This window comes from Pleurodeles waltl, chromosome 4_2, assembly GCF_031143425.1.
Source record: "Pleurodeles waltl isolate 20211129_DDA chromosome 4_2, aPleWal1.hap1.20221129, whole genome shotgun sequence".
Taxonomy (NCBI): domain Eukaryota; kingdom Metazoa; phylum Chordata; class Amphibia; order Caudata; family Salamandridae; genus Pleurodeles; species Pleurodeles waltl.
Genome location: NC_090443.1, coordinates 525,103,542 through 525,121,422, shown reverse-complemented (window position 1 = coordinate 525,121,422; position 17,881 = coordinate 525,103,542). Strand labels below are relative to the sequence as shown.

Sequence of the window (17,881 nt, the reverse complement as noted above, 5' to 3'; positions counted from 1 at the left end):
GCGAGGGGTGTTGCAAACACTCTAATGCAGATGCTAACAATAACTCGTACATGTGCAGGAATCTGAATTTAGCCATGCACTCCTAATGAGACATCATTCTATCACATTTGATTGCCCACAACTCTTACCTTTGTGGCTGGGTCTCTCTGCTAATGATCCTGGTGAGAGGGCATAACTCAGTTGTGCCACTATGTTTCATAAATGTGAAATAAAGGAGTGGTTACTTTCCTATGTAAATGTGTGAAGTAGATTTTCATGTAAATTGGTAAAGTAAAGAGCACAATTAATATAATTGTCCATGTAAATATCACTTATTCATCGTATTGCAAGTATGTTTATGTTGTAGTATTTTATAAATGCTATTTTGTGATTATTTTATATTCCTGGTGTTTGTGAGAAACGTGGAAATCATTTAAACTGAAGTGTATTCATCTTCATTTGAAGCTTGGCCAGAGTGAAGGCCCGAGTACTTTGTGTTTCTAACCTTCAACGTGAAGCTTGTTTTATTGCATATTTTCCTAAAGCTGCAGGTGCTATGGTATGAACCTCGGGTGTCCATTGTGAGGGAAGATAAGAAAGCATGAGAAGAGGTACTATCAAGGACAGGAGTATCCTGAGTTGGCAGCAGTAACTGTTCTGAAATTCCAGAGTGTGAGGGTGCAACAAGATTGAATATCAAAGACTGAAGAAGACCAAAATGTCAACTAGAACTCGTGATTTGTGATCTTGTTTTTCAGTTGAACGTTTTTGGCGGTAATGTCACCACTGGAAGAATCAAGATTTAAGTGTGGTTTAGCTAGTGGTAGTTTCAGATTCCCCCTGTCCTTTGCTGAGAGCGGACTTCCCTAAGGTACAGACCAGACACTTTGATTTCTATGTAACTTCATGCTACCTCACTTCTCTTTACAGAAACTTCTACAGACGTTCTGTTGTGCTGACCTTTTTCTCAGAATTTCATAGATATTAGAATAGTTAGGATACTAGATTTAATGGTTAGGCAGGAAAACTTGGATTTGGATTTGATGCATCAAACACTTTTTCTCATTTTCTGCATCATCGCTTGTGAAATATTGGTACCTTATATGCTGATCAAATTCAATGTTGTGCGACGATTTAATTCTCCATTGGTGATTCTGCACATTTATACTATGATTTTGAGACTCATTTATGTAAGCTTGAATTTGAGTCTGAACTAAAGGCCTTTGAACTTTATTTGATTTCTGAGATTCAGTGTGTGTCCAATAGGTTACATTGTAATTTGTACTGAGGAATTTAATGTATGTCTTCTCACCCCACGGAATAGAGAAATGAAAGATTCACTGGACCCCAGATTTAGAGACAGGGCCCACTAGAACTAACAAGCACCTTTTAACCCAGAAAATGATCTCCCTCTTCTTGGTGGCTGCCTTTATTATCAGTTCACATTAATTTCATTTGTTTATCTCAGCAAATATAATACCCTCCAACAAGCTATCTCCACTAGTCCCTATTGAAGGATAAACCACTTCTGCAGTACGTGATAAAACTCACAAAACATCTTTCTGTAGGAACTACTTGACTATGGGGGTCATTACGACCTTGGCGGGCGGCATCAGCTGCCCGCCAAGATCGGACCGCCGGGTGGCCGCCAATGCGGGCGCACTCCCGCCGCAGCCATTTGGAGATCCCCGCTGGGCCGGCGGGCGGAAACCTGGTTTCCGCCCGCCGGCCCAGCGGGGATCTTGGCCGTAACACAGGAGCTGGCTCCAAATGGAGCCGGCGGTGTTGCGGCTGTGCGACGGGTGCAGTTGCACCTGTCACACTTTTCACTGTCTGCTACGCAGACAGTGAAAAGCTTCATGGGGCCCTGTCAGGGGGCCCCTGCACTGCCCATGCTGGTGGCATGTGCAGTGCAGGGGCCCCCAGGGGCCCCGTGACTCCCCTTTCCGCCAGCCTTTTCCTGGCGGTGGAAACCACCAGGAAAAGGCTGGCGGGAGGGGGACTCGTAATCCCCTGGGCAGCGCTGCTAGCAGCGCTGCCCAGGCAGATTATCACCGCCGGGGCAAATGTGGCGGAATAGGCCAGGAAGCACCGCCAGCCTGTTGGCGGTGCTTCCGTCATTTTAGCCCTGGCGGTCTCGTACCGCCAGGGTCAAAATGACCCCCTAAGTCTCTTAATTTTTTCATCTTAAGGTATAAAGGCTCATTGACACAATATTTGTCTCAATGTTGTATATATACTTTTGGTCTTCGAAGGTGACCATTAACATGGACTCTCAATGTAACCAGTCAACACTTCACGACAGGTTCACCCTTATCCTTTCATTGTTTGCATCCCTTACTATGCAAGTTGGGTAGTCCTCCCTCCTTCAGGAAGAGATTGCTTTGCTGGAGCAATGTGACAGATCTGATAAATGGTGCTGCAGTATTTTTGTCAATACCTAAGAAATCCACATGCCTTTGCTTGAAGTCGCTCAGTTGCAAACTGTAGTCATACTGCAAGAGACTGCCAACTGACCGATGCAAGGTGACACAGACCTCTACTCTGACAGCTCTGCTGTTAGTATCAATCTGCTGCAGTTCCTCTATGGTGACACCTCATACCACAGTTCATTCTACTTGTAACCTCACCAATGCTAATTGACAATCATGAGCAGCAACCTCTGTCATGGTACTCCAGCACAAATGTAGGCTACATCATGGCTACTTTTTTTTCGTAAGGGAGGCTTCTCCTAGTATTATATGTACTAATAAAGTTGTTCAATTGACATCTGAGGAAATATAGTGTTTCCTTAAAGTAACAGAATTTAACACAGAACTTTATCACATTACCGTTCTGATATCTGTAGCAGGACCGAACGATTAAAGAGAAATCTGAGGAGTGCATTGAAACGGTAGCAGCGACTAGACATGATTGGACACCCATTGTCAAAGAAAAAAGTTATAGCATCTGGACTACACCAGCACTCTATCACATGATTTGCATTATATACACTTAGCAATATTAAAGGAAAACAGCATAACAAGTGTGTGATCTGAATAGATGACACAAAAACGAGTAGAGAGAATGGATAAGATCACTGCTAAAAGTGGTGGGGAGGGTTATAAAAAACGTAAATGGCATGGTAACGTATATACATGTGCAGTCTGGGGAGGGCTTAGATTTTGGGTCTGTGAAGAGTCTCTAGTAGGGAGCTGTGTATAAAAAAGAAGTTACCAATTGTTAACAGGAGAACGATTCGCCATGTTCATAAACATAGTCCTAATCTGTTCTCAAGATCACACTCAATTGAGATCTCCCCATACACGCACTTACTAATGAGCTGAAAAAGGAGACTTGCCATTGACAACAGTTTAACTATATCATAGAATTAGCACCTCCATTCTAAATTGGAGATTTCAATGAGCATAAAGTGGTTTCAAAGTTACTAAACTAATTTCTGCTTGGCTGTGCACACACACGTCTCCTGTAACATGGCACAGGAAGTAGTTGTTCTTTGCACTTGAATTGTGGATAATAAGCACAAATTAAAACAATACTGTACCTCTGATTTTCCCAGGTAATCCTTCTTTTGCAGCTGTGCCACCTGTTTCTCATTAGGCCGAAACATCCTTCCCAAAGGCATCTCCAGAAGTGTGTACACCCTCTGCTTCTGTAACAACCAAACATCCACAATTATCACTCAGGGGGACGAATACTGAAATGATAGTATGAATCAGAAAGCTATATGTAAGTCTTTACTATGCCTTTCATGGACATGACTCTTGTGAATGAGTGTGTGCCGCAGTTAAATTTGAGTTGGGCAAGGCCTTGCTTTAACATTGTGATCGTTCAGGGCCAAGACTGGGCCTTAGATGCTCTAGTGGATGCGGCAATGAATCTGTCCTGCAATAGTTGGTATACAGGAAGGTATAGTCATCCCTGCAGGAAATCATTCACTGGGGCTGATAAACTTTAGGAAATCAATGTGTATTAGAGAAATAATAAAGAACAGGTATTCCAAAAAATGACCATATTGAATGGGTGGAGCAAAGGGGCAGAACTGATTCTCGTCAGACCTATTATTACCTAATCAAAAATTAATGTGATTATGGACAGGTAGCTATTGGCGAGAAAAAATGGATACTTCTGGCTTCAATTGCCTACCATGAACACAAAGGGACTGTCAACTCTCAGAATATGCATCCTGCTCAGACATCCCTTTCAGTATGTCTCTTAAACATGCACACGCTGGCTTGGATGGTAGAGCGACAGTGATAAAGTTCTACAGGAGGCCCAGCGGAGCTCAAGTTGTCTCTTCGCTTTTCTACCAAATTTCAATTAGTGTAGAGCAATATATTTAATTACTGACTAGAGTGAACTGTGAATAGGAAACGTATTGATTTACAGCAGCGTTCGGAGCCTGTAGTGTAAAATATAAGTACATAGGGAGGCTTTCATCACTTCAGCACAAGCTAAGCTCTTGGAACGTATATTTACGTAGTTGAGTTAACAGAGATTTAGATTATGGTGCAGTATGGCTATTTACAGAGATCTATTTGTATTGAAGCAGGTGTATTTGAAACATGAGTTGCTATGAGTAGAACAGCGTGGTATATGGGATCCGACTGGGACAAAGTAACAGTCACCAGGATGCTGTCAGTTAGAACAGTCTGAACACCGTTAGATAGCACACATATTTAAAGTATACAGTTACAATTCAATACACAAGGACATAAACTGATTGGAACAAAATCATGATTGTTTTAATGAGGAGCAGAAGCTAAGACTACATATTAGGACCTCACGTTCCAGCGTTAGCAACCTAGATACCAATCCAGCTACTCCTAAGTAGGAGAGAAACTTTCACTATATTGAAACACTAAGATAAAGGAGGCTGCTGTAGGGATAGGTGAATAAGTGCCCATTCATGTTCTCTAAAGAATACAATTTTTATGATCCAACATTGCATCTAAAATCTATGCACGATTATCATTGCTGAGGGCAATTTACCTTTGCTATCTTAAATGCTGAATCACATTTACACGTCCCAAAACACAAAAATGTATCCTTGATTTGCAACACAAACATAATAATTCTATCCCCAATTTTTGTTTGTTAATATTCCTCCCAATAAACCATAATTCCCACCCATAGAGAGACAAACTCTACTTAGAAAACGCTCCCATTTGTATTGCTGAACTCACTTCCTAATGAAAAAAAAAATATTTATTCCCCTAAATACGTTGAAAGCTATTTTAGTCCACAGGGCAAATATTGAAATTATATTGTAACATCATGCGTGTCGGACAGTGGATTGTGGAGGTAGAGAAGCAGTTAAGCACATGGAATACCTCGTTCCAGATCTTGTACGTGCACTGAAGGGTTTATTGGTGAATCCAAGTTGGGTGATATTGTTCGAGTCGGGGGCCCCTTAAAACAAATTATCATTAGGTTCTTTATAAATTGAGGACCAAAATACCAATAAAAGTGCCTTATGTAGCTTACCATGGGTTCAATATATGGACCTCAGAGAATAGAGAACAGACCCCCATTTATCGACATACACCCTTGAAAAAGTCCTAGGCAATCAGTGCTAAGGGGCAAAACACGTGTTGTCTAACAGTACTATGGGAAACAGCATTCTAATATTGCATTAGTACTGGGAACTCTGCAACGTTTCATGAATATATATATTGGTCCTTAATTCATTTATACATTTTTCCACGTGTGTCCTCAGAAACAAAGAAAGCTGAATTAGGTAAATAAGGACTTTTAAGAAAAAAAACAGGAGTGAAGGCCGTAATGCTTCAGCCAGCAAAGCTCAGAGTTATGCAGGGAGATAGAGTATCCATTATGAACAACAGACGCGGCCCGTCCTTTATGGCGGAGGGGCCATGCCCCCCCACCTTTTGCCCCTCATGAAGAGTGTCTGTGAGGCTGAGCAAAGGTCAGCCTGACAGACACTCTTCATGTTCAGGTCAGGCAGCCAAGAGCAGACATGTGCGATTTGCGCAGACTCCTGGCTTGCTGAGCTGAACTTTGCTGGGCTGAAGAGGTCACAGCTCCTATGGGCGCGACCTCCTCGGCTCAGCAAAGGTGCCTCGATGCCCTCCCCCGGGTGACGAGGAAAGCATCACCCATTGACTTCGACCTGGGCGCTTCAGGTTTAAGCCCTGAAGTGCCCAGGACGAGTGTCAATCAGTGGCACCTCATCACAGAGTGGGGTGGGGTCAGCAGTCTCACTGACCCCATCCCACTCTGTGACAAGGCTGGGACTGCTGCCTTCCCCTCATTTGCTGACCTCAGCCAGTGAGGGAACACAGCAGTCCCAACCCTCCTGGGACCTCCGAGGCTGAAGGTAAGTGTGTGTGTGTGTGGGTGTGATCTGTTAATGAATGTTTGGTGCATGCATGTATGTTTGAATGTTGATGAGTGTTGTTAATAGATGTGCGTGCGTGTGTGTGTGTGTGTGAAAGTGTAGACTTGTTGCCTCCCAGTAAATAAGATGCAAACGTTTGCAAACTAGCTCGCTCAGCAGAAACTATTTAAATTTTTGTTACTCGTAAAGGCCATCTACTAATTCTGAAGAGCTCAGCTAGGCACCTGCTTGTACTCTTGGTGTGATTTTTTTCATGTGATCGATAGTAAAACTACATGTGTAGTATGGTATAAATATGGACTCTGCTTTGTGACTGGATGATCGAGCCCCTTATAAGTAATCTCTGTGATTCACATATTGTTGAGTTTTGCCATAAACACTTTCTACATTCTGGGAGTCGGCAAGCGCACAGGCAATTTCACAAGGTATCAGCAGAGGGCAATAGAAAAGGACATAGAAAAAATATTTACCAAGATAGATTCCAATGCCTTCTCGATTTTACTGTGCCTCGGCTCTGTCTTCAAACTTATGGCTAGGGTCAGGGTCTCTTCAGCTTTCCTCCAGTCCTTTAGCATGGCATGCACCAAAGCCAAATTGTGAAGTATCTGAGGCCAAATGTAAAACATACGTAACAAGTGCTTGAGGTAAGGAAGTCTCAATGCATAATGCTACAAAAAGGCATTGTACATTTTTACTTAAAAAACAGATGTATTCAGCCCAAAAATACAAAATAAATGTAGGGGCAGAAAGATTTAATAAGTTATTTCATACCAAGGATATTTGTCCTTGTATCCAGCTCATGTCTCTTTCTTCTGCTATCCTACATTTACTCTCTCTCTCTACCTCACTCTTGCTGGTTCTGTTTCACTCGTCCTTTCACCCTTTGAGATTGTTTCCTATTTTCTCCACCACCTTTCTTGTTTGTCTTTTGCGTTCTGTTCGTGGATAAAGTATGACAATGCACAATAAAACCCAGTCCTCAAAACTGAGCGCTTGTCCCCACCATCTGCAAACACCACCACAAACTAAGAACTGAGCAACAGTAGCACATGCTCGCCCGCATTCATATGCAGGTGTTTTTTCACTTTGTCAGGAGGATTTACAGTTAGGTTAGCCTGTCAGAGGCTGCCTACATTTCAAACAATGTATTAATCTGCTCCTTGAGCATGTCTCAGACATTGATGCTGAACCACCAAAATTCCAGAGTTAGCTGCTGAAGTGACAAAATGCATCCTTGCTCTACCCAATAACAATACAGATTTGATCCCTCTCCCACCTTAAGCCCCTCAGCAACCTTCAAGTTGCTGTTGTAACGCTATTGAGAAGGGTATGGAGATTAAACAAATGAAAGTAAAATAGAACCCCTAATGTTTGTTTTCTTTCTATTCCTCTGATAATGGCTCATAAGACGAGCAGTAGCAAGGGCATTGCCCTTTTTGCCAAAGGGATGACAGTGGTAGTAAACTGGTACTGGGGCTGGGTCCTGCTGATATCCATTAACTTAAAGAGTATTGCCACATCTCACCCTCACCACAATCAACATGTAGTAAACATTTCCTATAAAACATTTCACACACATCAAGCTGTGATTCCAAAGCCAGCTCTTTTTACTGCGACCATAAAGACACATGACCTGGGATCTGCAGTCCTAATTCAGGGAATGTAAGACCATTTTGAAGCCTTTCAATAAGCAGAGAGGTGAGGTCTGATCCACACAGAAGAAAGTTAAGCGTTGTGATATAGATCACCTATGTGCTTTATTATTTAATGATCCTGACTGCAACATAAGTCCTCTTTACAAATTTTCTCCCTCGGATTGACCCGTGGTCAGGTATTTATCATGTGCTCCCACTATGCTTTGACAATGTAAATTCCCCCTTCTTGAGATAGTCGTGCTCAAAGCTTAATTGATAAGAACGTGAAAAGGAAGAAGAGATCACCATTGAAGTTGTGAAAAAAAGCTAATGAACACACGGCAGGCACTTCTGAATTACACAAGAGAGGTTTAAACATGTCATTCAAACGTACAACTGTTGCTCTCAACAGGAATACGACTATTTCTATTTTTAAGTCAAGGGACAAGGAATATATATGAGGGGTGGGAGTCCAGGAAACTGGGCATAATGGAAACGATTTTGAAGAGGTACAAGAAAGCTGGTAACGTAACGCAGTTAGATGCACACATTTGAGGCAAAATTACCTGTCACAGCATTCTTTATTCCTGCCAATTATTAAGATTTCGACTTAATGGATGCTTGTGTCCGGTCCAGGGAGAACCTGGCTTGGCAGTTCTGGTTGGACTGTTCCCATGAGGAACAGGGTCAAGACTGAGTTGCAAATAGCTGGGCCCAAACTGGGGTGGCGTGGTGAGTAAAAAAACGATGGATTAAACCCAGATGTTTGTGACTGGGGGTGAATGTTAGCATTGTTCAGCATTCCATCCATCATCTTTTCTTTTTGCATTTGTCGCCCCAAGTGAGAAGGGTATGCCCAGACATGGGTCCTGTGCTCACTGCACCACTGGATTCAAGCTAGCTTAGCTGATGAAAGGTGATACCCTGAAACTGGTCCTGGGATGCTTGTTTCCGGTGCAGGGAGAACCTGGCTTGGCTGTGCGGGCTGGACTGTTCCCATGAGGAACAGGGTCAAGACTGATTTGTATATGGCTGTGTCCTAACTGGGGTGGTGTGGTGAGTGTCGGAGTGTAGCTTTTATAATAAAAAATTAACATGAACTGCTTGCAATGTAATATACACTGGTGCCGCATAAAAAATGTATTAATGTGCTTCTAATGTACGTGTTTGAAATGTGCCCATGGGGAGTGGCCATCAATACATACGTTGACTAATGAATTTGACTAATGACAAATTAATGATGTACTAATGTGAGAATTTATACCAGCTTTATGAATCATGTAGTAAGGATTTGCTAATTTAATCGCCAGGCCTTAGTTAGCAAGAGTCTGGGCCTAGCTGCCTGGTCTCATATTAAATGTGTTTTTCTAACGTGTAATGTGCTGTCTTCCTAAAAGACGTGTAGCTGTACCTTTCCAGAAGCTGGAGATGTGTGTTAAACCGTAGTAAATTCTTTCTCATGAGACCCGACTTGCTCAAGGAGACATTCTTGTTGAATGCAACAGTGTAATTCGCAACAGGTACAAGGTCGCCCAAACTGGTAAAGACAATGGAGCTACTGACTAAAGCAAGGAGAGTTACTTTTTCTACCTGACATTCTACCCGTTGAAGACGTAAATCACAGGAGCCAATAAACTGCATGAGAACTGTCTTAAGTGAAAATGTTTGTGAGGCGATCAATGGATCATTGGATAGAGATAATGATGCACTGAATACTGACCAATGGGAAATTAGAGACTTCACTGGCAAATTCCATTTAACGACATGTCACAAGGAGAAATCAGCCATTTTGTTAGCCAAATTTTAGCCATTCTCGCCGTTCCTTGCGGATACTCATTACTTTTGTCCTTACTTTAACCATTCTCTAGTTGCCCGACATTTACTTCTCCTCCTTATGAGGGAAGAACTTTCTGCCCTACTTTCTGAGACTTTGCTGCTTACCCCGGCTGATGGCGAATCGACTGCTGTCCTGAGGACGAAGACTGTCTCTGTATGCTGAGGGTAACTGTATGATGATGAAATTGTAATTGTCTGTTTGCCTTTTCTTTCTAGGTACCAACTGCTCTTTTGATAAGAGACCATAGTTAGATGTTTTCTAAATTCGTGTTACAAAATTGTTTTGCATGAAGCCCAACATGCTAATGCTAATTCAAGGTTAGTTAAGGAGTTCATTAAACAAATGCAAATAGACAAATGACTGAATCTTTGCTGTGTTGAATAAATGTGCTAATGATACTCTGCTAAAGTTGACTCATATCGACGTCGTGCTTCGTTCTAATGTTTGTGATCTTTGCTTTGATGAAGTCTTATTCGAGTTGCCATATTGTGACTTCTGGTATTGAGACTAATAAACTTACTAGTAGAATGCAACTAATAGGGAATAAATATTGTAAGCCTTACTAAATTCTGTGTGGTTATTGTAGGAGGATGGCCTGGTTTGTAGTGGGTACCAAGGGGTACTTACACTCTGTACCAGGTCCAGTTATCCCTTATTAGTGTAGAAGAGGTGTTTCTAGCAGCTTAGTCTGATAGAAGGTAGCTATAGCAGAGCAGCTTAGGCTGAACTAGGAGACATGCAAAGCTCCTACTATACCACTGGTGTCATATGCACAATATCATAAGAAAACACAATACACAGATATACTAAAAATAAAGATACTTTATTTTTATGACAATATGCCAAAAATATCTCAGTGAGTACCCTCAGTATGAGGATGCCAAATACAGGGAGTGCAGAATTATTAGGCAAATGAGTATTTTGACCACATCATCCTCTTTATGCATGTTGTCTTACTCCAAGCTGTATAGGCTCGAAAGCCTACTACCAATTAAGCATATTAGGTGATGTGCATCTCTGTAATGAGTGTGGTCTAATGACATCAACACCCTATATCAGGTGTGCATAATTATTAGGCAACTTCCTTTCCTTTGGCAAAATGGGTCAAAAGAAGGACTTGACAGGCTCAGAAAAGTCAAAAATAGTGAGATATCTTGCAGAGGGATGCAGCACTCTTAAAATTGCAAAGCTTCTGAAGCGTGATCATCGAACAATCAAGCGTTTTATTCAAAATAGTCAACAGGGTCGCAAGAAGCGTGTGGAAAAACCAAGGCGCAAAATAACTGCCCATGAACTGAGAAAAGTCAAGCGTGCAGCTGCCACGATGCCACTTGCCACTTGCCACCAGTTTGGCCATATTTCAGAGCTGCAACATCACTGGAGTGCCCAAAAGCACAAGGTGTGCAATACTCAGAGACATGGCCAAGGTAAGAAAGGCTGAAAGACGACCACCACTGAACAAGACACACAAGCTGAAACGTCAAGACTGGGCCAAGAAATATCTCAAGACTGATTATTCTAAGGTTTTATGGACTGATGAAATGAGAGTGAGTCTTGATGGGCCAGATGGATGGGCCCGTGGCTGGATTGGTAAAGGGCAGAGAGCTCCAGTCCGACTCAGACGCCAGCAAGGTGGAGGTGGAGTACTGTTTTGGGCTGGTATCATCAAAGATGAGCTTGTGGGGCCTTTTCGGGTTGAGGATGGAGTCAAGCTCAACTCCCAGTCCTACTGCCAGTTCCTGGAAGACACCTTCTTCAAGCAGTGGTACAGGAAGAAGTCTGCATCCTTCAAGAAAAACATGATTTTCATGCAGGACAATGCTCCATCACACGCGTCCAAGTACTCCACAGCGTGGCTGGCAAGAAAGGGTATAAAAGAAGGAAATCTAATGACATGGCCTCCTTGATCACCTGATCTGAACCCCATTGAGAACCTGTGGTCCATCATCAAATGTGAGATTTACAAGGAGGGAAAACAGTACACCTCTCTGAACAGTGTCTGGGAGGCTGTGGTTGCTGCTGCACGCAATGTTGATGGTGAACAGATCAAAACACTGACAGAATCCATGGATGGCAGGCTTTTGAGTGTCCTTGCAAAGAAAGGTGGCTATATTGGTCACTGATTTGTTTTTGTTTTGTTTTTGAATGTCAGAAATGTATATTTGTGAATGTTGAGATGTTATATTGGTTTCACTGGTAATAATAAATAATTGAAAAGGGTATATATTTTTTTTTGTTAAGTTGCCTAATAATTATGCACAGTAATAGTCACCTGCACACACAGATATCCCCCTAACATAGCTAAAACTAAAAACAAACTAAAAACTACTCCCAAAAATATTCAGCTTTGATATTAATGAGTTTTTTGGGTTCATTGAGAACATGGTTGTTGTTCAATAATAAAATTAATCCTCAAAAATACAACTTGCCTAATAATTCTGCACTCCCTGTATATACACAAGATATATGTACACAATACCAAAAATATGCAGTAATAGCAAAAGGAAGTAATGCAAACAATGTAAAGTTACAGTAGATTGCAATAGGAGCACATAGGTGTAGGGGCAACACAAACCATATACTCCAAAAGTGGAATGCGAACCACGAATGGACCCCAAACCTATGTGAGCTTGTAGAGGGTCGCTGGGGCTGTAAGAAAACAGTGAGGGTTAGAAAAATAGCCCACCCCAAAACCCTGAAAAGTAGGTGTAAAGTGCACCTATAACCCCCAGAGAGCACAGAAGTCGTGATAGGGAGTTTCTGCAAGAAAGACCAACACCAGCAAAGCAACAACAGTGGATTTCCGGACCTGAGTACCTGAGAAACAAGGGGACCAAGTCCAAGAGTCGCGACAATGTCGAGAGTGGGCAGATGCCCAGGAAATGCCAGCTGAGGGTGAAAAGAAGCTGCCACCTGATGGAAGAAGCTTTGGTTTCTGCAAGAACGAAGAGGACTAGGAACTTCCCCTTTGGAGGATGGATGTCCCACGTCGTGAAGAAGCTTGCAGAGGTGTTCCCACGCAGAAAGACCGCAAACAACCCTTGCTAGCTGCAAGGGTCACGGTTAGGGTTTTTGGATGCTGCTGTGGCCCAGGAGGGACCAGGATGTCGCCACTTGGATGAGGAGACAGAGGGGACGCCCAGCAAGTCAGGGAGTCCTCACAGAAGCAGGCAGCACCCGCAGAAGTACCAGAACAGGCACTTGGAAGAGGGGTGAACCGGAGTCCACCCGAAGACACAAAAGGGAGTCCCACGATGCCGGAGGACAACTCAGAAATTTTGTGCACTGCAGGTTAGAGTGTCGGTGACCCAGGCTTGACTGTGCACGTAGGAAATCCTGGAAGAGTGCACAGGAGTCGGAGAAGCTGCAAATCACGCGGTACCCAGCAATGCAGTCTAGCGTGGGGAGGTAAGGACTTACCTCCACCAAACTTGGACTGGAGAGTCACTGGACTGTGGGAGTCACTTGGACAGAGTTGCTGAGTTCCAGGGACCACGCTCGTCGTGCTGAGAGGGGACCCAGAGGACCGGTGATGCAGTCTTTTGTTGCCTGCGGTTGCAGGGGGAAGATTCCGTCGACCCACGGGAGATTTCTTCAGAGCTCCTGGTGCAAGAAGGAGGCAGGCTACCCCCAGAGCATGCACCACCAGGAAACAGGTGAGAAAGCCAGCAGGATGAAGCGATACAAGGTTGCAGTAGTCGTCGTTGCTACTTTGTTGCGGTTTTGCAGGTGTCCTGAGCAGTCAGCGGTCGATCCTTTGGCAGAAGGTGAAGAGAGAAGTGCAGAGGAACTCTGGTGAGCTCTTGCATTGGGTATCTGAAGAATTCCCCAAAGCAGAGACCCTAAATAGCCAGAAAAGGAGGTTTGGGTACTTAGGAAGGAGGATAGGCTAGTAACACAGGTAAGAGCCTATCAGAAGGAGTCTCTGACGTCACCTGATGGCACTGGCCACTCAGAGCAGTCCAGTGTGCCAGTAACACCTCTGTTTCCAAGATGGCAGAGGTCTGGAGCACACTGGAGGAGCTATGGGCACCTCCCCTGGGAGGTGCAGGTCAGGGGAGTGGTCACTCCCCTTTCCTTTGTCCAGTTTCACGCCAGAGCAGGGCTGGGGGATCCCTGAACCGGTGTAGACTGGCTTATGCAGAGATGGGCACCATCTGTGCCCATCAAAGCATTTCCAGAGGCTGGGGGAGGCTACTCCTCCCCAGCCCTCACACCTTTTTCCAAAAGGGAGAGGGTGTAACACCCTCTCTCTGAGGAAGTCCTTTGTTCTGCCTTCCTGGGCCAAGCCTGGCTGGACCCCAGGAGGGCAGAAACCTGTCTGAGGGGTTGGCAGCAGCTGCAGTGAAACCCCCTGGAAAGGCAGTTTGGCAGTACCCGGGTCAGTGCTAGAGACTCGGGGGATCATGGAATTGTCTCCCCAATGCCAGTATGGCATTGGGGTGACGATTCCATGATCTTAGACATGTTACATGGCCATGTTCGGAGTTACCATTGTGACACTATACATAGGTAGTGACCTATGTATAGTGCACGTGTGAAATGGTGTCCCCGCACTCACAAGGTCCGGGGAATTTGCCCTGAACGATGTGGGGGCACCTTGGCTAGTGCCAGGGTGCCCACACACTAAGTAACTTTGCACCCAACCTTCACCAGGTGAAGGTTAGACATATAGGTGACTTATAAGTTACTTAAGTGCAGTGGTATATGGCTGTGAAATAACGTGGATGTTATTTCACTCAGGCTGCAGTGGCAGGCCTGTGTAAGAATTGTCAGAGCTTCCTATGGGTGGCAAAAGAAATGCTGCAGCCCATTGGGATCTCCTGGAACCCCAATACCCTGAGTACCTCAGTACCATATACTAGGGAATTATAAGGGTGTTCCAGTATGCCAATGTGAATTGGAGAAATTGGTCACTAGCCTGTTAGTGACAATTTAGAAAGCAGAGAGAGCATAACCACTGAGGTTCTGGTTAGCAGAGCCTCAGTGAGACAGTTAGTCATCACACAGGGAACACATACAGGGCACACTTATGAGCACTGGGGCCCTGGCTGGCAGGGTCCCAGTGACACATACACTAAAACAACAAATATACAGTGAAATATGGGGGTAACATGCCAGGCAAGATGGTACTTTCCTACAGTTATTCATGACTGAAAGGTCATGGTGAGTTTTGATTCTTATTAATGTCATTAACTAATTTGATTAATTTGCAGTTGTGAATATTAATGAGATTATTGACCCATCGATTGATAGGCTGATTAGTTATCTCGTCTTAAGGTGTCTCCAATGAGGGTCAAAATGTTCATTGGCCTAAAACGAGTCCCATAGTAAGTAAATTACCTAGGGCGGGACGCGTTATCAGTTCTGGTAGCAGATGACGGTTTCGGCCCTTTGGGGCCCTAAGACGACGGTCCATTGTTTTAGAATTGTTTTTGAAATAATGCAAATTGGAGAGATGATGTTCCCCTAAGCCCCAAATGACTTTCCCGGGACCCCGGAGCTTGCCGAAGTGAGTTGGGTATGTTCTTGCTGTTCTAGTGATGGTGTGAGTGAAGTAGGATTTGCGCTTGCACAGCTTATGCATACCGCAGTTGAATTGTGAGGTTTATGAGAATTTTAGACCAGGTGATGTTTTAGTAGGAGTGGGCGTACTCCGCAGTATGAGAGTAGGGAAGTCGGCGAACTTCATGTGAGTGTGGCGCTTTGTGCTAAATAAAAATATTGTCCACGTGGTTGGTGGTGATGTACGGACCCTGCGTGGTCTAAGTCTCCGGAGTATATTGATAAGTGTATGAGACACTTGGTTTATGTTGTAATTTGCACGGTTTAAATAGGTCAATCGGGCGTGGTTGACGAGTTGAGTTTGAGTCAAAGTGTATGAGTGAAAACCTTCGATGGAGATTTGGTAACTTCTAAAGTGCACTAGGAATAGCCATTGACAAGTCGAGAGTGAAATTTGCGGGTCAAATTTTGCTTGCGAGTGTGGGATCTGAGAAAGAGAGTAGCGGCCGAGGCTTCAAGTGAAATCTCTGTAAAGTTCTGAAGCAATTGTGCTACCCTTCCTGGAGTAAACTGGCAAATTTGAGTATTGTTGTTAAAGTGCTCGCAATATATTGCATTAGTTTTGTGTGACCAGAGAGTGAAGAAGGCAAGCCGCAGGACTTTATCTGCTGCAGAGTGTCTGAGTGTGACTTCATTGGAGCCGCGCTGGGATAGGTCAGTTAGTGAGAAGGGTTGCGCACGGATTGGCAGCCGTCCGTGAGAGGCAATTGGTTGAGGGGTTAGGCGAAGGGTGTTCTGGGAATTAAAGTCACTTCCTGATTCAGTTATAAACTAAATAAGAGACGCAAAATGAAGTTCTTCAGGGCTCTAAAGAGCGCTTTGAGGGGAGATGTGTACATTACCGCGAGTGTGGGGGAGCCTACACCGCCAGAGGATACTCCGGCTTATGCCGTAATGGAGGAGAAGGGAGTCGCACCATGTATTTGGCTAAAGCAATGGTGCAAATTAACAGAGAAAGATGGGTGTTTGGCATTTCCAGAGAATGGGACGTTCAACATAGAGGTTCTAGAGAATTTGCGGAAGGCATTAAATGAGCAGAAGCCGCTTCCAAGGCCAGCACAGTTCAAAGCGTTAGCAATTTGGGAATTAATGGCCATAGGACAAAGGCAGCAAAAGTTTGAGAGGAGAATGAGAAAAGCAGAAAAGACGCTAGCGGAGGCTAGATGGGACAGCGAGACCAGGATGTGGAGAAGAGAAATAATAGATGGAGTCAGGATGTTTCCAGCAATAACTCAAGAAGCCGACACACAGGGAAGAAAGGCCACTTGTAAAACAGACAAGGTTTCTAGTAGAGGGCAAGAGAATAACAGGTCTTGGGCAGATTCAGATGACGATGAGTTTCTTAATCAGTTGTTACAGGATCGTCCACCGCCATATGCCATGAATGACAACAGACCAAGTACTAGTGAAGGTCCTGCAAATTCAACACAGAATCAGGGAACAGCGCATACAGCTCAGGTGAATGCAGTTGCGACACCAGCTCCAGTGCATAATAGTGTCAGTGGGTCTACCACCTCAGAGTTGCAGACACAGTTGCAGCCACCACCGATTCAAAGGCTTTACCCTGATGTCCCAACATTAGAGACCACTGTGAATTTGATGGTGTTGTCAGATCAAGCATATACAAGATCAAAGTTGGTACAGATGGAGCCAACTCCACTTCTGCTGCCCCATCCGCAGCAACAGATGTTTCTGAATTACACTTCGGTCACCGGACCGCAGTCAGTCACAGCACCCATAATGAATCAAACTATGGGAGTTAATACTCCCCAGGGTTTGGGAAATGGACAGGCACCAGCTGCTATATCTTTGCCGATTACAGTTGGTCCACCTGTACTTCTGTATGCACAGGCAAAGCCTAGTGTATGTGACCAAGGGGTAATGACTCAAGAGGTGATAAGAGGGGGGTTTGCAGGAAGCTCTCAAGAGATGACACCTGGAGAACAGACAGCAGAGAGATCTAGGTCCTTGTTGGACTTCAGTCCGATTGGGGTTCCTCTAGAGACAATGAGACAGGCTGGGTTGGGACTACTAACTCCACAGATACCCAGTACGAACATGTTGCAACCACCAATAATGCAGGCTGGAAATATCTTGTTGCAAGGTTTGACTGCGCAACAATTGAATGAATGGCTAGACAAGCTGAGTTCGCCGCAGACTACTCCTGCGACAGCAGAGAGGTCGGAGAGGGAGGAATACCTGAATTTTGTGAGGTTGGGCGTGGAAGCAGCTGAATTAGTTGAAGGGAGCATGGGAGTGAATAGGCTAGAGTCATACACTGAAGCAGAATTGAGGTATCTGTGTCCAAAAATAACTAAAGAAGTGAGCAAGGTGCACCAAAGGCTGGCGAATCTAGCAGACAAATATGGCATACACTTAGACAATACTAAGCATCTAAAGAGGAGCTATAGATTAGACTTTGAACCTAAAGATTTTGATCACATGAGGTCTACTGGGATGAAGGCACACCTTAAAGAAATTCTACAAAGCGCACAGGTTTGGGGA

At 44.1% G+C, this 17,881-nt stretch overlaps 1 protein-coding gene across 1 annotated transcript in view; it reads right to left on the bottom strand.

Annotated features, from left to right (window-relative positions):
• NCF2 (neutrophil cytosolic factor 2) overlaps positions 1–17,881 on the bottom strand; it is a 172,880-nt gene that overhangs the window by 123,906 nt on the left and 31,093 nt on the right. The window contains exons 4-5 of the mRNA XM_069232040.1: positions 6,811–6,945; positions 3,524–3,631 (exon numbers count right to left, since the gene is read on the bottom strand). Of these exons, the coding sequence (XP_069088141.1) occupies positions 3,524–3,631; positions 6,811–6,945 (243 nt within the window). The remainder of the gene's footprint in view (positions 1–3,523; positions 3,632–6,810; positions 6,946–17,881) is intronic.